The sequence below is a fragment of the Mastigoproctus giganteus genome, chromosome 10, assembly GCF_048544385.1.
Source record: "Mastigoproctus giganteus isolate SK-2022 chromosome 10, ASM4854438v1, whole genome shotgun sequence".
NCBI classification, from domain to species: Eukaryota; Metazoa; Arthropoda; class Arachnida; order Uropygi; family Thelyphonidae; genus Mastigoproctus; species Mastigoproctus giganteus.
In genome coordinates, this window is record NC_143584.1 from 14,500,931 (window position 1) to 14,527,289 (window position 26,359).

The 26,359-nt window shown below is 36.5% G+C and overlaps 1 protein-coding gene across 1 annotated transcript in view; it reads left to right on the plus strand.

The window, feature by feature from the left end:
- SmD1 (small ribonucleoprotein particle protein SmD1) overlaps positions 1-25,625 on the plus strand; it is a 49,137-nt gene extending 23,512 nt beyond the window's left edge. Inside the window, exons 3-5 of the mRNA XM_090382496.1 lie at positions 4,974-5,050; positions 9,483-9,674; positions 25,433-25,625. Coding sequence (XP_090238622.1) covers positions 4,974-5,050; positions 9,483-9,674; positions 25,433-25,503 — 340 coding nt within the window. The 3' untranslated portion in view covers positions 25,504-25,625. The remainder of the gene's footprint in view (positions 1-4,973; positions 5,051-9,482; positions 9,675-25,432) is intronic.
- The last annotated feature ends 734 nt before the right edge of the window (positions 25,626-26,359 follow it).

Sequence of the window (26,359 nt, forward strand, 5' to 3'; positions counted from 1 at the left end):
AAGTGGCAACTGAAGTTTAACCTTGACAAATGCAAAGTACTGCATATGGGTAGAAGTAACCCAAGAGAAACGTACCAACTGTGTGTACTACACTTAAGTGGTAGAAAATGAAAAGACCTTTTGCAGATTGCTGGTGCAGTCAGATATGAAGTTTTCTGAGCAATGCAGACCGGCTGCCAGGGCAGGTCATGGGGTTTTGTCAATGATATAGGAATTTTGCTAGCAGGGCAAAGGAGGTGATTGTCCCTCTGTATAAGGCACTGGTCAGGCCACGCCCTTGAGTATTGCGTACAGGTCTGGAGGCCTCATTTTAGGAAGGATGTAGATTTGCTTGAGCGTGTATAGAGAAGGGCAACAAGATTGGTGAGGGGAATGAAGGGATACTCTTACCAAGAGAGGCTTAAGTTCTGCAAATTGCAATGGCTGGAGACTAGGCACCTGCACGGTGATCTGATTGAGGTGTATACTTTGTAAGGCCTTGAATGGGTTGAGCACGCTGATTTCTGAAGGAATTCTTCCACTTGTTCAGATTATGAACCTAAGGGGACATAAATTCAAATTAAGAAAAGACAGATGTGGAATAGATGTGCGGAAATTTGCCTTTAGCCAGCAGGTGGTTAATTGCTAGAACAAACTTCCATCTGTCATTGTGGAAGTTGATAGGTTAAATAAATTTTAAGAGGAACTGGATAAACATTTAGAGGGAATGGTTATGTGATTTTTTTTTTTTTTTTTTTTTTTGGCTGATGCTGAATAAGCTCATACACTTGCTTTCTTGCATCACATGTCACTACTACTATATACAGGAATTTTTCTAACAGGGATAAGGAAGTGATTATCGCATTGTCTAAGTCAGTGTGATTAGGTCTCATCTTGAGTACTGCATACAGGTCTGTAGGCCTCATTTTAAGATGGATGTAGAGCTGCTGTCACAGGTGCAGAGAAAGGTAACGAGTGAAAGGAACATAAGGGGTGGTCTTACCAAGAAAGGCTTCGTTTCTGCAACTTGCAGCTGGAGATCACGAACCTGTGACGTGATCTGACTGGGGTGTTTAAAACTTTGAATGGATTGAGCAAGCCAATGCTGATATCATTCAGCATTGATATCAGCCTCTTACTCAGATTACACACATGAGGGGCATAAACCCAAATTGAGGAAGGATGGTTGCAGGACAGATGTGCAGAGGTTTGCCTTTAGGCAGCAGATAGTTGATTGTTGGAACAAACTTCCACCTGTTCTTATGGAAGTGGATAGTGGGAATAAATTTAAGGAAGAACAAATTATCGGAGGGTGCGGACTGATGATATGGGAGGTTTTTTTTTTTTTTTTTTGTCCGAAGCTTTATAAACTTGCTTTCTTGCATCATGTGCCACTACTACCAATAATAATAATAAAAACTCTTGTTAATAGTGAAACTTCGTGAAAATCATGAATAAAGCGCAATTTCATCAGTAGTCTAAAACTAATTATCCTTTAGCTCGGTTTATCCCATATTAACCTTGTGGGTAGCACACTGATTACAATAGCCATTATTCTACATCACATATAAAAGGACTGGATTTGAATGTCATTGAGATGAGAGGAATTTATGAGAATCCCCCCCCCCCACACCATGGCTTAGTTATTTGGCCTCAGGTTAGGGTTACGTGGTTTTTATCATTTGGGGTTGTTTTTCCCATCCAGGAAGTGGGCAGAACAACTAAAGAATACATGAAATTACAGGCTTTATCCACTAGCATTTCTTTACCTTAAGTCCCTTGTCACTTTAACACACACAACTTGCAGACGTACCCCATATTGTAAATACAGTTATGAGGGGAATAAAGTAAATGGGCAACATCATTTACTTTAATTAGGAAATGATGCCAAAAAAAAAAATTGGTATCATGCCCCTAAGTTTTCAACATCCTTCACGGATTGTATTCAATTTGTTTTTTTTCTTTTTTATATATATATACACCAATGAGCCAAAACATTATGACCAGCGAGTCGTTATGCAAATCAAAGCAACTGTGGTGCATGTGCTGGTTGGGTCATGGTATAAAAAACACCTGATATTGAGCTCTGTTAATCAGTGTTACTCTTATTCTTCAGATGGGAAAGCCAGCGGATTTAAGCGAGTTTGACAAAGGCCAAATTGTAATGGCCAGATGACTGGCACAGAGCATATCTGAAACGGCACAGCTGGTGGGATGCTCACAGTCAGCCGTGGTTAGAACCTACCGAAAGTGGTCCGAGGAGGGGGAACCCACGAACCGCCGGCAAGGTGTTGGACAACCACGGCTCATCAATGCTCGAGGTGAGCGAAGGCTCTCCCAGATGGTACATGGCAACAGAAGGGGGGTGCCCGGGCCCAACTTGTCGGTAATTGGAATGCTGGTGACGGAGTAATGTGTCACAACACACAGTACATCGAACCCTGTTGAAAATGAGGCTGCGTAGCATAGGCTGCTCCAAGTGCCCATGCTAACCATGGTTCACCTGCGACAGCGCCTACAATGGGCACGTGAGCATCAAAACTGGACCTTGAGTGATTGGAAGAATGTCATCTGTTCCGATGAATAACGTTTCCTGTTGCACTGTGTGGATGGCTGGATATGTGTGCATTGTTTACCTGGGGGAAGTGATGCTGCCTGGGTGCACCGTGGGACAAAACACTCCAGTGGTAGCGTTGTCATGCTTTGGGCGATGTTCTGCTGGGATACCCTGGGTCCAGTCATCCATGTGCTGGGCACTGACGTCTATCAACTACCTAAACATCATTGCTGACCAGGTACAGCCTTTCATGGCAAGGGTCTTCCCCTCTGACAGTGCTATCTTTCAGCAGGATAATGCACCATGCCATACTGCCCAGATTGTTCTAGACTGGTTTGCGGAACATGAGGAAGACTTCCAGGTATTGTCCTGGCCTCAATTCCTCAGTCTTCAATCCCATTGAGCATCTGTGGTTTGTGTTGGAACAGCAACTCCGATCTGTGGCATCTCAACTACAGACCTTACAGGAGTTATGTGTTGGTACCCACAAGACACAATTAGAAATCTTGTAGCATCCATGCCTCGCCAGGTACGAGCTGTTCTGGCTGCACGTGGAGGACCAACATCATATTAGGTAGGTGGTCATAATGTTTTGGCTCATCGATCTATATACAGAGCAATTCACTACCAGTGCGACAAACTTGCAGGAGGTGTAGGGCGCACAAAGACAAATCGGAATTACATAGCATTGCAGGGTCCGAAATGCCTTCGTCATGCGGTAGAGGATGTTGAACAGGAGGTCGCATGAACAGCGATCCTGCTGGAAGTCAGCATTTGCAAACTGTTTCTATTGAAGAAACCAAGTAGCAAAAGTCCTCCGGAGTGGATAATCCACAGGCTCCAATGATTGGACGCATTGCAGATGGGATGAACTCATTTGGTTTGTTGACAGTATCCTCCATACAGTGGATTGGGAAATACCCAATTGTTGGCCTATCACTCGAGTACTCGTATTCGGATTGCCTTCTGTAAGACGTAGGACATTCTCCTCGTTGTCTGGCGTCTTCGTCGTTCGCTCTCGATTCATGATACCTCTCATGAAACAACCAGTCTCACGTAACCTGTGCCATGTGCGAAAATCGTATGATGAGGAGCACACCTGTGCAGGAAACATTCCTAGTACAAGCGCAGAGCAGCACGCCTGTTACAGTCCGCAGCTCCATACGCGAGGTGCATGTCGGCCAGTACAATGTTTGAATACTTGTCCATCGTACTGCCTCGGGAACCAGTTAGCAAATGCTGACTTCCAGCAGGATCGCTGTTCACGGGACCTCCGTGTTCAATGTCCTCTACTGCATGACGAAGGCATTTCGGACCCTGCAATGCTATGTGATTCCGATTCATCTTTGTGCCCCCTACACACCTCCTGCAAGTTTGTTGCACTGGTAGTGAATCACCCTGTATATATCAACGGTGGTGGTACAGAAATTCAATTTTTTTTTTTTTTTTGCCATTACAAAAGATTCATATTTTCACATTCCCATAAGTGGTTCACTTATTCAACATAAAAAGTATTGGAATTAGTACCGTAATTCAACTCTTTTTTTTTTTTTTTTTTTTTTTCTCTGAACTCAAATTTTTGATTGTATACTAAAGTTGAATTTTCGTAGTAAGTGAAAAATATTAACACTTAAAGACAAAAATTGCTGTATTAGTGTGTGAAAATTAATTAGTTATACCGACTATACTGTGTTTCTGAATACTGTATGTTGTTTATTAAAATTTTATATACTAACTGTATTTGTTATAAATAAAACATGCTTTCAAAACTATAATCTCTATACCAATATATATATTTTGTTATTTTATTTATTTATTGATTTCAAATCATTGGTTAATTAAAGTAAAATGGAAATTACTATTTTTAGGTATTAGAAAAGTAAAATGCAGTAAAACCTATTTGAATAAATAATGGTTCTTTTAATAAAACTTTTATACTGCTCTTGCAGTCACTGGCTAAATGGGAGGTTGGAGGGGTAGAATCCTAAAAAATTTTAGTGAGATTTTAAGGAGATCAATAGTCTTCCCTTATATGAAGTAAATAAAGTGATTGGAAAAAAAATGTTAGTGAGATTTTATGCAAGGTGGTAAGTCTTCTTTCAGACAAAGTTTATCCTCAATAAATAACCGACTGAAAGAGAATTTTCAGAAATGAAAAACTCCAAGAAAACTAACGAGTTTTAGTTCTGTAATTTTGTTAAAATATTTAGATTTCCCCCCCCCCAATTAAAAGGACCGTGATTTGTGGAAAAGTTTGTAAGTCCAAGATTATGAATTTATAAACTGAATGTCCTCTGTCAAACTTTTTTCCAAAATCAAAAGAACAAAAATATATACCTCAGAGGTTTGTTGCAGCTGGATTTTACTTTATTTAATCTTTTGTGAATAATACAAAGTTCATACATTCAAAATTTGTCAACCTTAAATCCATTTACAGGTTTCTCATGAAATTAAGTCACGAAACAGTAACCATTGAACTGAAAAATGGAACTCAAGTTCATGGTACAATAACAGGTAATTCAATTTTATAATTTTTGTATAGTAAATTTTTGATTATTAAGTCTAAACAGTTTAAAAATATTGATGATAGTATTGGTATCTTATCTTGCACCTGTTTAGTGGGGGAAATGTTTAGCCTAGCGTTCACTTTGGTTGATTGTATTGTTAGAGTACTGATATATACAACTAAAAAGTTGTGTAGGTTGTTAAAGTAAAAATTAAACTAAAGGAAAAACTTCTGACAAATATAGACAAGGTAGAAAAAAGTTTCTTTGCCATGTACAAGTTAAAGGATTATAGGTCAACACAGAAAATGCTACCCATATACAGGTGTACTTGGTTATAACAAGCATCAAGGAACTGACAAAATTTCTTGTTATAACTGTTACTCACTATATCAGTGATGAGTTAAATCTACCTCCTATTTTTTTTAATTCTCAATAACTTGATAAAAAGATATTCAAAAAACAAAAGAAATATTAGAGAGGGAAAAAAAAATTAATATATACTTACATATTATTTATATTAATATGCTTGTATTTGATTTTTAAATCAATCCAGCCAACCATTGTTACGTACAAAATCGTTGCATCCAAATTGTTTAGCAAATTTTTCCACTTGGGCCTCAAGATTGCTGAAGATCCAGCACTTCTTTGTGTAGTGAACCATTGAAGCAATGCTTCATCGACACTTGTAACCTCACACTTTCTAAATTTTTTTTTTTTTTTTTTTTATATCGGTTATGTTCTTTTAGAGTGCCGATATGTGAACACGTTTATTCTTCCACAATGTCATTACTGTTGAAGGGACAAAGAAACTTTTTACACACTTCAACATTTTTTGCACAACATTCTAACTCACGAATAATTTTGTGACTTTCTTTTGTTAATAGACATGTTTCCAAAGGAAGGGTTCGTTTCTGACTGATTTTATTTAAAATGACAGTAAAGTTATCTGCATACAAAGTTCTTAGACTCCCATTGACAAAATTCTTAGAAGTCCCGAAATAAATTTATGGTTCAGTGAATGCAAGACAATCTGTAAATAGGGTAATGTGACAACCAGAATGCCAATGCACTATTGTATAGCCCCATCCCCAAAATGACATGGTCATAAACCGGCCGCTAATCCGATGCAATGCGGGTGGTCATAAAAAGCCAAGTTGCCCGTTTCATTTTTGTCTATGCCAAGAATTGGGTTTTTTCGACCCCGGGCAGTTAAGATTGTTTGCATACTTACCAAAATTTGTACAGTATATCCGTGTAGTACACTCGTTATAACAGTGTACTACACGGATGGGAATTGTATGGGAATAAGCATAAGTTACAATCATTATGGCTTTTTTCTCATTACAGCCATGATCTTGTCCATGCTCATTATAACCAAGTTCGACTGTATTTAAATACAAGGATTTGTTTTGTCTTGCCTAATTTCACATCATGTTCCCTTCCAAATATATATGCTGAGCCCATCAGTTCTGCAGTTCGTTAGAAGTATATCTGAAATTCTTTATTTCCTGATAATATCAACATCTGTGGCAATTTTTACTGAATCTTCAGGACATCTTAAATCTCCTTTGAGCTTCAGTTTCAGCTTTGGAAATAGGTTGTGGTGAGCAACGTCCAGAGAGTAAAGGAGTTGTGAACCACAGGCATTTATTTGATTGGCCAGAAACTGTCAACCATTGCTATGTGAGCATGAAAATTGTCTTGATGAATTGTTTCAGGTATTTTTGGCAGGTGTTTTCCTGCAGGTGGTATAACCAGAGGTATATTGCTAAAAAAAATAGTACATCAACGCTCGTTCTCCAGAAGACTATATGATAACACCACATCGACCTTACAGTAACTGAATCAGGCTTGAGACTCGCGGTTCATAGAACAAGTTCTAGCATTTGGCTCATGGTGAATCAAAATGCAGTGTTTGCGCACATCACAGTATATCTCATTCGTTGGATCTCTTTATCTAACACATTGCACTTTAGTAAGAAACGTTCAAGTTTCATTGCGAAATTTATATTTTTGTTTTTAAATAAATTCTTAAAGAAATCTATTAATTTTAAAGATTACTATTAATATATATTTTTAGTAGCAATGGGTAAAATAGATATTTCTCCCTTTGATTATGCCATAGTTTCGTAATATTAGGTGTATAAATTTAATGATTTTCTACTATGACATTTAGAAAAAAGTACCGGAACGTCATTCCAGTGCATTCCGGCCCAAATACACCACTGGTATAACATACCTCCTTTATAATATTGATATACCTCATTAGCATTAGCATTAGTAGAGGCATTTGATGCAAGAAAGCAAGCTTATGCAGCATCAGCCAAAAAAAAAAAAAAAAAAAACCCACTTCCACTTCACCCCTCTGTTTGTTCAAAATACCTGTCCAGCTGAGCCTTAAACTTATTTAGGCTATCAACCTCCACCACAAGGGATGGAAGTCTGTTCCACCAACCAACCACCTGCTGACTAAAGGCAAATTTCCGCACGTCTATCCTACATCTGTCTTTTCTCAATTTGAATTTATGCCCTCTCAGGTGATTTTTCTGAGCTAGAGGAAGAATCCCATCAGCATTGAGCATGCTTAAACCATTCAAGGCTTTATACACCTCTATCAGATCACCTCGCTGGTGCCTAGTCTCCAGACACTGTAATTTGCAAAACTTAAGCCTTTCTTCGTAAGAGCACCCCTTTGTTCCATTCACTAATCTTGTTGCCCTTCTCTGTATTCGTTCCAGCAGCTCTATATCCTTCTTGAAATGAGGCCTCCAGACCTGTATACAGTACTCTAGGTGTGGCCTGACCATTGCCTTATACAATGGAATAATCACCTCCTTATCCCTGCTGGAAAAATTCCTGTATATCATTGACAATACTCCATGAGCTACTCTTGCAGCCCGTCTGCACTACTCAGAGAACTTCATATCTGCCTGCACAACCACCCCCAAGTCCCTTTCATTCTCTACCACTGTCAGTGTAGTACCACAGAGTTGATACGTTGCTCTGGGGTTGCTGTTTCCCATGTGTAGTACTTTACATTTGTCAATGTTAAACTTCATTTGCCACCTCTCAGCCCATCTGCTCAACCTTTCCAGATCCTGTTGCAGCAGCATAGTGTCAGTAGTGTCCTTGACAACCCTGCCAACCTTTGTATCGTCTGCAAACTTGGACATTAAGCTTGATATACCATCATCAATATCATTTATAAATACAGAAAACAATAATGGACCCAACACTGAGCCCTGAGGGACTCCACTAATAACATTAGTCCACGATGAGCAGTGTCCATTGAAATCACTTCTAAGGTGTCATTCAATGACACCTTAGAAGTGATTTCAGTAAATATTAACAAATGCACCACTGAATAGCAATGCTCCAGTCCGAGTAAATATAAATTGTTGTTGTGATGTTTTCTGCCAAACTGAAGCTATTTATACATATACTTTGTGTAATTTATTCTATTGATTTAGCTTTAATAGTCCCTTTAAAAGAATCCAAAACACTCATGAATTCTTAGAAGGAAGTTAAGACATCAAATGTGAATGGACTTTCAAATCCATTATGCAGCAGTACTACAGCTGTGGGAGTAGCTACCTGTAAATCTGTGATCAGTAAAAAGCTTCTTACTGATCACAGAGATTTAAGGGCTGATTTCTCAAGGCAGGAAAAACACTGATGTTGCACAAGACCAACAAACTTGGACTCCGTTGTTCCCTTGCCACAGTGATCAAGTACCAGGCCACAGGTCTAATAGAGAATATCGTACTAATGGAGCTTGGGCAGAATAGTACGGTCCTAGCACTGCTAACCAAAACTGGAAACCACATGATAAAGCACCCAGCATTACCTTGTTATCATAAAGGACAAAATTAAAAACAGGTCAAGCTGGAACAGGCATATCCTTCTCTATATATGTTTCATTAATCCCTCCTTTGAGGGTAAATGCTGAGAAGACAAAAAAAAAATTAACCCATCACATGCCACAATTAGCAATCACTATATTGTATGCAAGAACTGCAGTCAGTATCGCTCCCTTTCCCAGTGGGTTAATCTCTTTTTTTTTTTTTTTTTTTTTTTTAATGGATAGTTTTATCTGCCTACTGAGCTTCAGTTCAGGCAGGCTGTTGACACGTGACATCAGCTCAATCCAGTAGGCTGCCTGGAAACCACTCCAATGACCATCATATTTCCTGATTACTTAAAAAAATAATAATAATCTTAACATTGGAGGTATCATATTTCTAAACAGCAAAGTGAACAATAGGTAATAGTCACTAGTGCCACTCTTAAAAGTTCTAGTAATATAGAACTTGAGTAATGGGACCAAATGGGGTAGGGGTAAAATTTTTGGGGAAAATCACAGCCATCAAGATTGTTTAAGATATTTACAGAAATAAAGGGATAATGTTTTATAATTTCTTAAATTATTTTTTAAATAGGAGTTGATGTTGCAATGAACACACATTTGAAAGCTGTCAAAATGACAGTAAAGAACCGTGATCCAGTTCAACTAGAAACCTTGAGTATCCGAGGCAACAATATTCGCTATTACATCTTACCAGACAGTTTGCCACTGGAAACCTTGCTGATTGATGACACACCTAAAGCTAAAGCAAAGAAAAAGGAAGCTGGTAAGAATGCTAAACCATAAATGTTACTGTTGAATATAAATGTTGAATATTTTGCAGGTAGCTATACACTAGTAATTATATATGCATAGAAATTTCTCTATTAAGATAAAAGTATGATTTGCAGATTTGGCAAATTGCAGAATTTTCATCCCATTTTGTTTGCTGTTCTGGCACACTGATACCTCTTACAGAGGAATTAATGTATCAGGAGAGTCTGAGAAATGACTGCTTGATATTCTCATAAGGAATTTAATGTAATAACTGAAATAGTCATGCAAATACCACATTATTTTTAAAGAATGAGCTAATAGCTAAAGCAATATGACCAGATTTTATGATTACTGAAATTAGAAATGTCATTAGACTCTATAGGGAAATTAAAGTACAAGCATGAAGTAACTGTGATGTTAAAAGAGGGTCAACTTCTTGACTAAATGTGTGCAAAATCTCTTGGAACCTTATCTGCTTGTGTTTTGCAGCCAGCAGATTGTAAATGCCAGTAGATATTGCAAGTGTCTTTGTACTCACAACAGAACAAACTTTGTGATTCCACAAGTTGCTTGGGTGTTATTCTGCTTTTAGACAAATGTCATGAAAACTAGTTTGTTTATATAAAAGATGGGGCACTACTATAATAGCCTGTTTTGGGACTTATTGGTCTCTCATCAGACTTAAAACACTAGGAGAGCTCAGTCCCTTCCAATATTTTAGAAATGTATTTTAAACAGTTATTTCACTTGGTATAGTTTTTTATGAAAACCCCAAATATGAGAGGTATTAGAACCTACAGTACTTAGTACTGTGCATGGAGTGAAGGTTGAGAAGATGAAAGAGGATATGTGTTGCCATTAGACTTGAACTTCTGTAGATTGTAATTTTCAGGAAATACGTATGAAGGAAGGTTGTTCCAGAGAAAGGAAGTTAGCATTAGCATTAGTTGAGGTATATGATGCAGGAAAGCATCATATGCCTCAAAGTTAAATGAATAAACAGTATGGTACAGTACAGTATCAAGTTAAATAAATTATAAATGTATGTTTAAAATCCATTTCTAAAATACTGTGCTTGTATTTTAAATTGATAGTTTTCTCATCTTTCCTATTGAATGTATTCAAAATAAGTTTTGAATACATTCAATACATACAACTCCAGTTTATATTCATATGAAAAAAACCGGATATGCTTGCACTTTTTTTTCAAGAATGAACTGCAATTTTAAGTGAGATTTTGCTTTATATTAAATAACTGTAGTCTATGCAGAGTTCATCATAAATCTGTGTGACTTAAGCAGGTAACTGTAGTTTGATTCTCATTAGATTAGAGATTTCAGCTATAGAGAGAATTTATCTTACAGACATTGTTTTATATGACACACTTTAACCCTTTGCTGCACAATTTCACACTTCCCTTGATATTCAATTTTGCCAAGTAAGAGATTTGTATTTATTCTACTGGCACCTATTAAGTAGGTTTTTTTTTTGGTTTTTTTTTTAGCAAATTATCTAAAAAGAGCATCAAAATCTCATCTCATATAGGCACTCTGATAAAGAAATTATTACAAATTTTTGAATTTACTGCTTCAAGTTTTAATTTTGGTCTGCTAAATCAAGGATTTCAAAACTGAACTGTTTTTACCGTTAAAAATTTTTCTCTCTATAAATAATCCTAATGCCACTTTTTTTTTAAAGTTATTTTATTTAGACTTATTGACTAAATGTACTGTACAGTTAGGTAATGTTTCAGGAGCCTTGTTTGGTCTGATGATGGGTTCCAGCAAGGTTCCTGAAACATTACCTAATTGTATAGTGCATTTAGTCAATAAGGCTAAATAAACTAACTTAAACAAGGTGTCTTTTGCCATATTTCAAAAAATAATGCAATTAATTGCAAGAGAACCTGAGATGACTATTATCACAGGCCCTCTCCTGTTAGCTTATGTAAGCCCACCCAAGAATTTGTGAATATTAGATTTTGAGTAGCACTTTTTTTTTTTTTTTTTTTTATCTGGACCACATGGGAGAATAGTGAAATTAATGCTGAACTGTAAAGGATTAAATTTGAGTAGATAAATGAAGTTATTTAAAGTCACTGTTTCTGATTGTGACTATCCTCTTTTCTGTGCCAAAGTAGCATTTATAAGCTGTAATATCCACAAGTGGAAAAAAACCGCCATGCAATTGAAACTAGCATTCAGAATCACTTGTGTATTTTGCTCTTTGTTCTGAATTGGAAATCAAGGTACTGTGCAGTCCGTAACTGGCTAACATCTGAGTTAGCTCTTTTTATGTGCTGGAACTTATTCACTTAACTCTGTATAAGTTTTTTCATTTTGTATAATAGCCTGATACACAGGATTATACCAGATTAAGTAGAAGTTAAAGAAGTTCTCTTCATGGAATGAGAATCTGTTCTATTTCAACAGGTAGAAATATACAGATTTTTATACATTTAGATATTTTGCAAAGTTTCTTTTTACTCCCTCTTCCTTGACTGCAAAGATATATTTTGATTACAAAGATAGAATACAGGGGTGTCCATGATTTCCTTTTTTAATTATCTTCGGAAATATTTGATTGATTGCTGTGATTGTAGCAGCAAACAGTGTGGTAACTCACTAAGTTTTATTTGACACCTCAGCAGTGACTGTGAGTGCGCACAGCCACTCAATCTCATTTAACATGGCACTAGCAAATTCAGTACATCTGGGACAGTCTTCAGGTTTGATTTTGTGTTTGAGTTAGATCTTGTATGCATGCAGTCTCAGTAGTTTATGAAGCACATTCTGAATGGTGGTCTTTGGAATGCCAAGCTCCGGGCTGCGACGAGCAATGGATTTCTTTGGACTACATAAGCAAGACTGTCTCAAGCACTCCACATTCTCTTCAGGCGTTGGTGGTCGGCCTGGAGATTTCTTAATGTCTATACCAACATACATTAGTTTAATCAGTTTAAGGAAACCGGCAGTGTAGACATTAAGAAATCTCCAGGCCGACCACCGTTTGAAGAGAATGTGGAGTGCTTGAGATAGTCTTGCTTACGTAGTCCAAAGAAATTCATCACTCATCGCAGCCTGAAGCTTGGCATTCCAAAGACCATCATTCAGAATGTGCTTCATAAATGACTGAGACTGCATGCATACAAGATTCAATTCTCATTTAACATGGCTAGTGCCATGTTAAATGAGATTGAGTAGTGCACACTCACGGTGTAGCCAAGGTCATTGTTGAAGTCAGGTAAAACTCAGTGAATTACCACACTGTTTGCTGCTATGATCACAGCAATCGATCAGATATTTCCAAAGATAATTAAAAGGGAAATCACTGACGCCTTTTTGATGACCCTGTATAAAGGATTATTTCTAAATTAGGGTTATATAAAACTTGAATAATTAGTAAAATTTCTGCAAATTAATTTTATTTTCAGGAACTTTTTGAAAAATTAATCTGCTGCTACTGTCAGATTAGTGGCAGATTAATTTTTGTTGCAGATTATAAAATTCAGTGATTTTGTTGTTTTATACAGTCTTTTTCCTCTTAAAATCATATGCATTTTCAAAATCACTGAATCCTAAATACAGGTTCTCATTATGTTTCCTTTGATTTTTTATAATTTGTCTTAGTGTGAATATTTGATCCTTGGCATCCAGTGCCTTTCCAAGATACTTGCACAGATTTTACCTGGTACAAGGGACTGCCCCAAAAGTCCCCCCCCCCCATAATTCATACAGAACATTTTCCAGTTGCCCTAGGATCTTTAAGCAAAAATAAAGTCATTCCAGAGAAATAAATACATTATACATTTTATTGAGTGTGGAATCTGGGTTACAATCTCTTTGCATAACAAGATGTCAAACAATTTATCTGGAAAGTTTCAGGTATATGACAAGCCAGTTTTCTGAACACTACATTAAACCCTTTGGACTGTATGTACAGTGCTCTTGAACATTGATAGGAAGCAGAAATTGGGAACAAGAACTCAGCACTAAGGATTGGTCTTATGTCCAACTTAGACAAATATTATTATCAATGGTTCCTAAGTTTCTAATATCTTTTTAAATTGTGTAGCATTACTTGAACAAGTGAATCTGCCATACATTTAAAAATCTGAGGAGCTTACTAGTAAGTAAATGTATGCTGAATTGTGTGAATAGCCAAGCAATATATGGAGAAGGGGAGGGGAATATCAAATCTAAAAATGTCTGGATTTTGGATACCAGATTTGAAAAGTTGTAATTCCACACCAAGGTGGGAAATCTCTCTGTAATTTCCATATTCAGCTTTTTTTTTTTTTTTTATATATATATATATATATATATATATATATTAGTTAAGTTAATGAAATAACATTCTGAAGCCTATCCTTTGAGAACCACAGTAACACTGTTTTTCCTTAGCTTTCAGCATTTTGTGTATAACCTGCTGCTTTTCCATAGTTGACATTTTTCATGATCTTTCCTAATAAATCAGTAATTGACATTCTATTGCTGATTTAATTTAATTTAAAATTAATTTAATTTTAAAATAATTTAATCTTTACAACAAGTTACTCTGTTATTGCACTACGTACAGATGGCCTCTCCAAGAGGTTGATTGAATGTGTAAAAGATGAAACTGCTATGACAGCCTGTTTTAGGACTAAATGATCCTTCAGTAGATCTCTATGGTCACTTTAATCTTGGTCTGATCTGGTATCCAAAAACAGTTGTTTTTGGATACCAGATCAAAATCAGTTTTCAGAATTTTAATATAGCTAAAGCTATCTGTGGAAACTAGTGCAATACCAGGCAAGTTTGTTATACTCTGAGAATTAAGACTATTGCATTATATATGCAGTTTAAATTCTGCTGTCCACAAAATCAGATGAAAGAACAAAACAGGTCTGAACTTATTTATAGGTGTAAGCAATTCAGTTGTTTGCATTCCTCTAAAACCCACTCAACCAGTATGTAAACCAGAAAATTTTAAAACTTGGCAACTCCCACTCCCCCAAGGGTACTGGATTTTAAAGAGATTAGTATTTGTGTACAAAGTTTTCATTTTTACAAAACTTCATGAAGAACGTTACTCCCCAGGGCACACAATGGCTGACTGAAATGCCTTTCAGCACATTTAACAAATTTTGACATCACTAGTCAATCAGTCAGGAACCTATCAGTGAGGCAGTCATGCACATCACAGAAATTATCATCCATTCAACTGCAGTTGCAATTCCAAAAATATCCATCCAGTTTCTACCATTTCCTAAACAATGGTGGAATTCAGAATACATAGCAACAAAAAAAAAAAAAAAAAAAAGACAAAACAAAGCCTTTGAGGGCATTCCAACAATATTCCATCACAGCTAATCTCATAGCCTTTAAGCACATGTGCACAAGTGACCAGCTCTAAATGGGTAGTCTGGGATAAAATCTGAAAAATGAAGAGAAAACACACATCAGACTCAACTGCAATAGACAGTGCTCTTGAGGAAACATTTTCCAACATCATCTTACTCCCCAGAGCTTCTGGCTCTTAAACATAAAACTGAAAAACAGGCCGTTAATTTTACATCAAAGGGTATTTACCCCACGTAATGGGCTATTTATACTATACAAGCTGAAAACAGCTTCACACTTATCAAAGCAACTGTTGTTGGACCAAATGACATTGATTATGAAATGAATAAACATCTGTCACCAAAATCCATGGGCCACCTGCTATTCCTGGAATAGAATTTTCCTCGGAGAGCAGTTTCCAGACACATGGTGAAGCAATTATTATTGTTTTGCTAAGCCAGGAAAGGATCCTAAATTTTCAAAAAATTACTGTCCTATTGCTCTGACTAGTTGTTTGTGCAAAATATTGGAGAGGATGGCCAATGCACATCTTTTATGGTACTTAGAATCAGATGGCCTTCTCTCCTGCTTTCATTGCAGCTTCCGAAGGAACAGGTCCTCTCTGGACTACTTAATTAAAATGGAAACATCTATTCATGATATGTTCCTATAAAGAGAACACCTAGTGTTCATCTTCTTTGAGATTTTAAAAGATCTTTATAACCCTTTCTTCCCGTTTTTATTAAAAACTTTTTATCCCTTTGTTTTTTTCCCCCAAGGATCCACTGTCTCTTGGTCCTTTTGGAGGGACTACTGCAAGGATCTGCCTTAAGTGTTATGCTTTTTGCCATTAAAGTAAACTCTATTACTGAACAACTTCCTCCAACCAAAAACTGTGCACTCTGTGTTGATGACTTCAGTATGCTTTCTCAATCATGCAACATGAGGATTATTGAGATTCAACTGCAAGAAGTCATTTACTATCTTAACTCCTGGGCCATGGCAAATGGTTTCAGGTTCTCACCAAAGAAGATTTGCATCCATTTTTGTCACAAGCATAACCTTCACCCCAAACCTGAATTAAGACTTAGACAAAGCACCATCCCCGTAATATCTGAGACGAAATTCTTGGGACTCATAGTTGATAAAAGTTGACATTTCTCCAACATATTCATCAACTAAGCACAAGGTGCACAAGAGGGCTGAACATACTCCATGATCTCTTTTTGGGTACAGACTGGTGGTGCACTTTACTGTGTCTGTATTATACACTTATACGGTCAAAATTAGATTGATTCTCAGGTATATGCATCTGCCAGAAATAGCCTACTTCGGTGGCTTGACCACATTCACCATCAAGCCATCCATATTTCTACTGTTGCAATCAGAACATCACCTGTCTAATGTCAAAGCAAATGAACCATCATTATTGCTTTGACAGAAACAGTTGTCTCTACAGTATGCCTGTAAGCTAACTTCCTGCCAGGCCACCCCACATGGATATCCATTTTTGACCCATGATGGGAAAATCTTTATAAGATGTCAGACTGCCAACCATTCATTCAGTGCCGACTGGACTAGCCGGGTGGGTAAAGTGCCTGCCTGGCAACCCAAAGGTCGCGGGTTCGAATCCCGCCTCGGGCTTGGATCAAAGTACTGCAAAAACCTTGGGAGGTGCATTATGGCCACAGAAGCCGATGTGCCAACAACTACCAAAAAAAAAATCCATTCAGCATCAGTGTTCAAGAGCTACTCAGAATGCTTAACATCGTGTTAGACAAGGTTGCTCGATCATCAAAACAGTCCCTTCCATCCATACAGGCGAACAGGTGCAGCACTGTTGAAGAGTTGACTACCCAATACAACATGGGCCAACCCGGAACAATATCTGGCATGACCATGCATCGCATGTATGGGCTATACCAGCAGAGGACTGCTATGGCATCCTCTCCTAACCAAGGTTCATCAGCGTAAAAGACTCACCTGGTACAAAGAGCATGCAAGTTGGACTTTAGAAGTCTGGAAGAAAGTGTGCTGGTCAGATGAGTCGTGTTATTTACTCCACATGGTGGATGGTTGTGTACGGATTTGGCATCAACAACATGAGGCTCTTGATCCATCATGCATGGTATCAAAAGTGCAGGCTGTTGCAAGTGGTTGTATGGTGTGGAGCATGTTTCACTGGCAGGAATTTGGACCCCTGGTGCATGTGGAACAACGTCAGTGGTCTCTGCTATCGTCAACTGCTTGCTGACTGTGTACATCCCGCTATGTTACTTTTTCCCGAATGGCGATGGTGTCTTCCAAGATGACAATGCACCGAGCCATTGGGCACTTGTTGTGCAGGAATGGTTTGAGGAACACAATTCTGACTTCCAGCATATTGATTGGCCTCTGAACTCCCTCGATATCAATCTCGTAGAGCACTTGTGGGACACTATGGAAAGGCATAGCAGGTGTCTGGATACACCAATCACCTCCATACCTGCATTGCTGACCGCATTACACACAGCTTGGTTGGCCATACCGACATCTTGTTGAATCAATGCCACATTGGACAGCTGAGGGCAAAAGGAGGACCTACAAAGTATTAGGTAGGTGGTCATAATTCAGTGATCACTCAGTGTATACATCATGTTTCAAAAATGATGGTCAATAATTTAAAGGTGAAAAGTACAAACTAAAATAAACAAAAAAGTCCCAGTGAACATTGAGCCGCAAATGAACCATTTTTGAGATAATGCACATTTTCTGTTAAGATCTGCCACTGACTATGGGAGCACTAGTTTAGCAAAAAGCTGTGAATCCTTTGCTAAGGGTGGTTTTATTAAACATAAGATAATACATTTTTAATTTTTGTTTTCAACACCACAGGATTTTACAGATGTTACAAAATGTGTTCAAAATGCTGTCCTTGCATTCGTATGCAGCTTTGTAGTCTTCTCTGCATTGAGTTGCGAATCCTCTCAGGCATTCTTGGGTCATTTCTGATTTGCTGAAACGCTCCTTCAACCTGATGCTGCAATTCCTCATCTGTGTTAATGTCAGAAGTGTACACCAAGCTTTTTACATGACTCCAGATACAAAAATCCATAGGATTTAAGTCTAGTGATATGGGAGGCCATATTAGGCATCATCAGTCATTATCAATCCACTACAGCAGTGCTTCTGAAAGTGGGTGATATTGCCCCCTGGGGGGGCATTTGAATTATCCATGGGGGCGACAGGGGGCGATTTTTAAAGACAGGGAAATTCCACTTACAAATGTACTTGCTTGTGCAACGGATGGAGAACCATCAATGATTGGGCGTTACTATGGTTTTATGGCTTATTTAAAAAATGCTGTGCCAAATATTATTACTGTTCATTGTGTCATTCACCATCAGCATTTAGTTGCAAAAAAACTTGGTGATCAACTGCACAATTCTCTACAAACTGTTATTACTGCTATAAACAAAATTAAAGCACATTCTTTGAATGATCGTATGTTTCGAAAGCTTTGTGATCAAAACAGTGAAGGTTTTGAACAATTGCTACTTCACTCTGAGGTTCGGTGGCTGTCAAAAGGCAACTGTCTCAACAGATTTTATGAACTCTTTGATACTGTTGTCAAGATTTTTGAAGATAGGAACAATGACCTTAGTAATGACCTCAAGAAAATGAAAACTGATATTGCTTATCTTGCAGATTTATTTACTAGTTTCAACTCAATGAACTTACATTTACAAGAACAAGATGTAACTCTTATTAAGGCGAAAACTCAAATTTCAGCATTTATTTCAAAATTAAAGCTTTTTGCGCAACGTAGGACTACGTGAATTGTATCAATTTCCAAATCTGTTGGAAATAGAGAAAAATGAAAAAATAGCTGATGAAGCTACTAACTTTTTGTAATCATCTAGAAATTTTGCACAGAGATATGCAGGAAAGGTTCGAAGATCTACTTAATTTGAAAATTCCAGATTGGGTTATAAATCCTTTTTTAAATAATGATGATGGTGAACGTTTTGTAGAAGAAGAATTGATTGAGTTACAAACTGAAGCCAAAATTTCAAAATTCATATCAGGAATTTTGGTTACAAAAGAAAATCCCTGACCATTATCCTGCATTGTGGTAGGGAATTGTAAAAAAATTACTTATTTCTTTTCCAACATCATATCTAGTCGAAACCGGTTTCTGTGCTGTATCTCAATTGCTGACAAAACAAAGAAATTGTCTGGATGTTGTTAAACGTGGCGATTTACGACTTCTACTTACAGATATTAAACCTAATATTGATAAGCTAATAAATCTCCACCAAGCTCATCCATTGCATTAAATATTAAAATATAATTAACTATTTCCATTAATATCATGACTTATTTATGTAATTAACTTTAATTTTTATGACTATAACTGACTTTATTTATGTAGTTGTAATTTTTTACGAAGAAGGAATAAAGTGCAGTAAATAGTTTTCTTTATAATTCACACACATACATACAGGGCTGCATTTACGTTTTTGGAGGCAAACAGACAAATATTCATTTCAGTTATTTAGCTTCACTTTATATTGGTTGGCTAAAAAAAAGCCCTGGCGAGGGCTTTTTTTTAGGGGGGCGGTGATCCAAAAAAAGTTTGGGAAGCACTGCACTACAGGATGAAGGCCTCTCCAGCAACTTTCCAGTTTCTTCTGTTTTGTGCAATGGCCATATATTTACTACCCACAAACTCATGAATTTCATCTGTCCATCTTCGTTGTTGTCTTCCAGGTTTTCTTCTAGCTTACCTCTACTTATCCACCGTTGACCATACCTTCTAGTTAGATACCGAGTCACAACTCGAGCAAAATGTGCAGGTGCACCATCATGCATAAACCACATGTTCTGGCATTGCTGAAGTGGAACATTATCATCATCAAGGAGGTCTGGAAGAACATTCTGCAGGAACTGAGGGTACAGCTCCTGTTAGCCTGTCTGGCAGAAAGTGTGGTCCAATTAGACAGTCTCCTAGTAGTCCTGCCCTGACATTCAACGAGAAACATTGCTGATGTCGTGACTCGTGAATTGAATTAGGATTTTCGTCGGACCAAATGTGACAGTTAAGAAAATTAAAAATACCATCACGTGTAAACCCAGCTTCGTCAATGAACAAAATGTTGTTTAAAAATTGGGGGTTCAGGACGCTGTTGTTGAATCCACTGGCAGAAGTTCACTCTTGGCGGGTAGTCTGTATTGCTGAGACCTTGTGTACGCCAGATATGGTAGGGGTACAGTAATTGGTGATGTAAAATTTGCCACATACTGGTATGACTCAGTACACTCTCTTGCAAAGCAACCGTCCTTGTTGAAATTCCTGGATTTTGTTCTGTTCTTTCTAACACCCTTTCCTCAACAGTAGGTGTTATGCTTCTGGGCCCACCTGCTCGTACTCCATGTGCAACATGCCCATGTTCTCTGAGGTGTTGATGTGCACCTGTTGGGCTGCCTTTGGCGAGGGGATTGCCTCTTGGTACAAATGTGTAGCCTCGAGTGCATGGAAGGTATCCTGAAGGAATTTCTGAATATTTAGATTATGTTTGCAAGTTGCAGTATGATGAGAAACCCAATTATAATTTATGCTGTGATATTTTAAAAACTGCTATTAAGCGGTCTCATTTTAAAGTGGATGGGGTATTAGAATTTGATGAGAAAGAGAATACATCCCCTCTCAAAAGTCCTCCTAAAGTGAGTATATCATAAATAAGAAATCAACACCATATTTCTTTGTATTGAAAGCTTAGCATAGTAATATAATTCATTTGTTATTTTGAGCTTTTATTTGGTTATTTGTCTATAGTTAGATATGGATGTTTCTTCTAAGCCTTTTGAAAATAATTTTAGGCACAGAAAAACAAACAAGTTGCTGAACAAAGATATAAAAGAGTATTTCTTTAACTTATAAGCTGGTGGCAAATTTGTCTCATTTGTTAATCATACAGTCCAATCTGATCCAGTCCTACATTGAGTAGTTGAATATATATATGTTAAGTAAACCCTTGTAATATTCTTAACACACATATAGTGCCAAAATTTTATATACAGGATGATTCAAAATTGAATGTCAAATTCTACAGTAGGTTCCAGACAACAAAAGGAGTTGAAAATGGTTTTAGGAGAGTTTTTTTTTTTTTTTTTTTTTTTTTTCAGAAATCTTTGAGAAGTGATGATAAAGTTCCATGATGTCACTTTAGGTATTAGAGAAATGGATGTAAAATGACATAATTCACTGAAATAACAAAACACTTATGACACAGTTGATACAAATCGACGTAGCCGAGTGGTTCAATAAAGAGTGCAGTAGCGAGCACTCTGAGTGGACTGGGGTTCAGGCCCATGACTGCTAAATACGATTAATGTTTGTTTTGATAATTTATTGTAAACTCCTCTGAGCTGGTGGTTATGCCGGAGTATAAACAAGAAATTCAGTAAATAAATTTTTTAAAAAAACATGAAATTCCTATTGATTTAGAGGGTAATGCTTCCCACATTCAGCCTTTAGGAAGATGATGATGATCTTTTTAGTTTATTGATTTACAGGGTAATGCTTCCCGTATTTCTGTTGGAATGTGGGGAAAAAAGATGAAATGAAGGCTTAAAAAGATTTGGCTGTCTTCATTCATATAGTTGTAAGTTCCCCCTCCCCTCCTCAAGTGATATGAATTGTGGAAACACTCATACAGCTAAACCCCCCAAATTCAACAGTATATTATCTGGCACCATCCATTTTACAGCTGTGTTTAGGAAAATAGACAAATCCAGCCAATCACCTAAGAATTTGAAAATTTAGTTGTTGGATTAGCCATCTGCCAAAGCAGCACGTTATAGCTGAATGGTGTATATTTCACCTCAAAAAAATGTTTTTACCATGTGCAAATGAAACCAAGAAATTTATTGGGTCGTGGTATTGTCTAATTGCAGTTTGTGAAAAAATTAGCAACTCATTGATAACAAGTAATGGATTATTCATTTTTCATTTTCGTGATTGTGTTTATGTGCCTTTGTATGTTACATTTCCTTTTTAACATACAAAGTCATGTCAAAAGGTTATGAGACTAATTCAGTAATACAAAAATAGAATTACTTATACACTGTTGCAGTGTATTCCCTTCATCAGTGGTAATCACTAGGTAAAGAGTTAAGTATGTATTATATTGTTTTTTTTTTTTTTTTTTTGATTTGGTAGTTGTTGGCGCAATGCTTTTTTCTATGGCCATATTGCACCTCCCAAGGATTTTGCAGTACTTTGATCCAAGCCTGAGGCCGGAAATGAACCCGCGACCTTTGGGTTGCTGGGCAGGTACTTTACCCACTCGGCTAGCCCGGTCGGTGTATTATATTGTAGAAGAGGAAATAATTTTATTTGTACTGTTACATTGCCTCTACTTATCTTTCTTGCTAAAAAGAGGCTATATTTATACAGTACTGTGGACATTCACGAAAATTTTTTCATTAATCCCTTCACGAAATTTTTCATCAAGTTTGATATGCAGGGGTGGAAGAACCTTGTTTGATTGCACTAAAGGAATATATTTTACTTACATTATCCTGGTATGAACTTGTCCCAGTGTTTGCACAATATAATGTTCTTCTGTTGCACAGCTGTCCAACAAACACAAAAAACAACGATGTTTTGTGAACCCCCTCCTGCAAACCAATAACCTTAAGATCACTGCATATGTTCCAACCATAATCCTGCTATTTTATAGCATGTAGAACCTTTGACATGCTTTCATGACTTTCTTTAAGTCCAACTGAATGAAACACAGAAACTCATGAAAATTCATTGCCATTATGAAGCAAAACTGCTTTTAAACTTAATTTTGAGGCATCTATGAATAAACGGCATTCATCTGACTTATGCACAACACCTAGTTCTTTCAGAAGTCCAGTAATGTCCAATACACTGTCCTCCGTAGCAAAATATTTCAAAAACTTTTCCTACTGCAAGGGGTGCAGGCCACTTCCTCCTACTCTCGAGGGGCTGTTTATATTTGGAGGATAGACTTACAACACTGAGAACATGTCACAATCAGTTAATACTTTGAGAACCTTGCCAGATCCTACAAAAATCCTCACTAAAAATGCTAAGTGTACTCTTTCAAATTGTAAATTGTATCGGAATTTGAACCTAAGAACCATAGATAGAAGTCTGGTTATGTTTATCACAAGAAAACTGAGGCCAGAATCGATTGCTAAGATTAAGAGAATTAACTTATATCTATTAAAATAAATCAGTGTCATACATTACTGGCTAGATTATGTGAAATTGGTATATTTTGGTAAAACTTAACTCCCTCTATGTATAACTGTGGTGTGACGTGAAACTATCATCGTGATTTTTGAAATCTACACGTTATCAGAAGTGCCATGTGATTGCTTCTTTTTCCCAAGTATTGTTATATTCACTTGCCAATCCATTGGCATTTTATTGTACTTTGCAGGACAGCAATGCCTCAAAGACTTGTGGGGCAGCACAGAATTAGACGCCTCCGTGGGCAGGAGCGGCAGTGCGTAGCACACGCTTCTGATTAGACCGGGGTTTGAGCCCGTGACCACCAAATATGGAGGATGTAGTAAGGTCAGGGAATGACCACCGCATATCCCCGGAGCAATATGGCCTTAGTTGCTAATGCTCCTAAAAACCAAATAACAACATTGCCGTTGTCTTTACCATGCATGAAGTCATGTCCACATACTCTTCGTTGCTGTAATCTCTTTCCATGTTAACTATCCTTTGGCAAGTACTAGTATGCCTGCTACGTTTCAGAGCATTGAGAGAGGGGGAAGGGAGAGAATGAGCATAACCTAACCTAAACCAAACAAATCAGTGGTGGATCCCAACTAAAAATGTGCAATATCTCAAAAACGATTCACTTAAGGACCCATGTTTACTAGACTTTTTTTGCATATTGTAGTCTGTACAGTTCACCTTTAAATTATTAACCATCACTTTTGAAACACCCTCTATATATATATAATAGATAATTTACTTTTACTCTTATACTGCATTTTATTTTATGTATATATAGTAAAGCATCTGTTATCCGGAATAATCAATGTCAGAGCTCTTCCGGATAGCAAAATTTTCCGGATGATCAAACGAAAGGTAAAATTAAATAATTCTGTTAAAATGTATTAAAGTAAAAGAAAGCTATTAAATTGCGTGAAAAAAAAAAATAATTTATTTAATTAAAAAATAATAACTTGTACATAAAAATTCACACATTTACGTATATATGTATGTATATTCAGATAGGTATTTTACTGCGAATTTTATGTGGAAAAAAATTTAAAGTAATTTTTTAAAATAATGTTTGTTTGTTTTTTGTGACTTTTTTTTTTTTTGCTGCGAACTCTCTCAAGTTGTTAATAATATCGATTTGATTATATTGCATTCTTCCTGGTTTTCTGCCCATTTTAGTGCCGTTTCTTTTCATTGACATTTAACCGTAAAAAAAAAAACTGAGAAAAATAATAAACCACACAGTTTCAGGCCAGTATTATTCTTACTGAATCTGGAGGTAAACTAAACATAATATGAAATGAAGAGAGCAAAATGTGTAACTTTTTTTCTGAGAAAACCTCATTAGTTCTAATCCAACATTTTTCCAGAAGGCGCCTCCGTAGCCAGGTGGGAAGGAGCAGCAGTGTATAGCACATGCTTCTTGATTAGACCAGGGTTCGAGCCCGTCACCACCAAATACGGACGATGCGGAAAGGTCAGGAAATGACCACAGCATATTCCCGGAGCAATATGGCCTTAGTTGCTAATGCTCCTAAAAACCAAAAAAAAAAACAATTTTTCCAGATATATGACATAAAATAACAGACAGATATACTCTCATAGCATAATAAACATCTGTTTCAAATACTACCATTCATAAAAGAAAGAAGGAAAATCACCCTTTCAAATTATTCCAGATTACTGTTGTCCAAAGTTCTCTTCAGTACGAGCCTTACAACTTGCTCCAGAGCCCTCTACAAACTGATTTCTGGATAACCGACATTCTACTGTATAACATTTTGACAAGGAAACCATTTTAAAGGTTACCAAAATCCCAATCTTTGTTGAAATTTTAATTTTTTTCGTGTTGCATTATAGCTCCCAGTTGTTTTTGCACCAGTGAAATCATAATTAAATCAAATCAAATCTGGCAAGTTCCAGTTGTAAAACAAATTATGTTAAAATTTTTCCATATCAGATTTCTAAAAATTGGTATGTCTATCTTAGGGAAACTTTAAAATGTGAAATTCATAGTTTGTTTAATGGATAACTTCTTTAAAATTATCTAAAGTTTACCATTATTTTTAGTAGTATAAATTAATAGCCTAAAAGTGGATAAAATGAATGATGAAATGATATTTTTGCGTATATGAAAGTATCATTTCAAAAATGAAATCTAATTTTATTTTCATTTAACAGCTGTGGGGCGAGGGAGAGGTAGAGGTCGTGGTCGAGCCAGAGGTAGAGGACGTGGCCGAGGAAGAAGGTGAAGATTTATAAGGAAAAGCAACATAAACTTCAAATACTTTAGTTATTCCCAGGAAATCCTGTATGATAAATTATTAAGAATATAATTTGTGTCCAAAGTTATAAATCAGTTATATCACTTTAATATTGTTCAAGTCATTTAATTCCAAGCTTGAGAGACATGAATTAATCACAAATATTATTTTAGGATATGAGAAAAATTTTAATAAATGTTCGATGTTTTTTTTTTATTATTATTTTATTGAGGCAGTATTTCAAATCAAGCCCTAAGACTTGAATTAATTACACGAGTGCTATTTTTAGATGTGAGAAAATCGAAGTTTTTTTTTTTTTTTCTTTTCTTTCTTTTTATTGTCAATGTTTTAAAACAAAAATAGCAAAATTTAAATCGTCAAAGTACATTTTTTTTTTTTTTTCCTGAAATAACATGGTATATGTGTGCATAAAAATTGAATAATTTTTATGCACACATATACTTTGGTATAGGTGTGCATAAAAAAGAATTTGGTATAGGTGTGCATAAAAATTGAATAATTTTTATGCACACCTATACCAAATTCTTCCTCAGCATGAGGTAGCAGGAATGGATCATTTGTTTTTCTGTAACTTATACTGAAGGTGAATTTCAGTTTCAAGTTTGAACCATTTGCATCATTCTTTTCTCTCTATCCGAATAAATGTTTTAGTTCAGAGAAACTAGTGTATAGTTTGCATCTTTAGTAGCAGCAATACATATTTTAAAACAATTTCAGCTGAAGAACATTACAGCATATACATATGAAGTATCTGAATCTGTATGTTGGCATAATACTTTAACAATCCATATAATTGAATTGTCTTGATAAATTACCGCCAGCA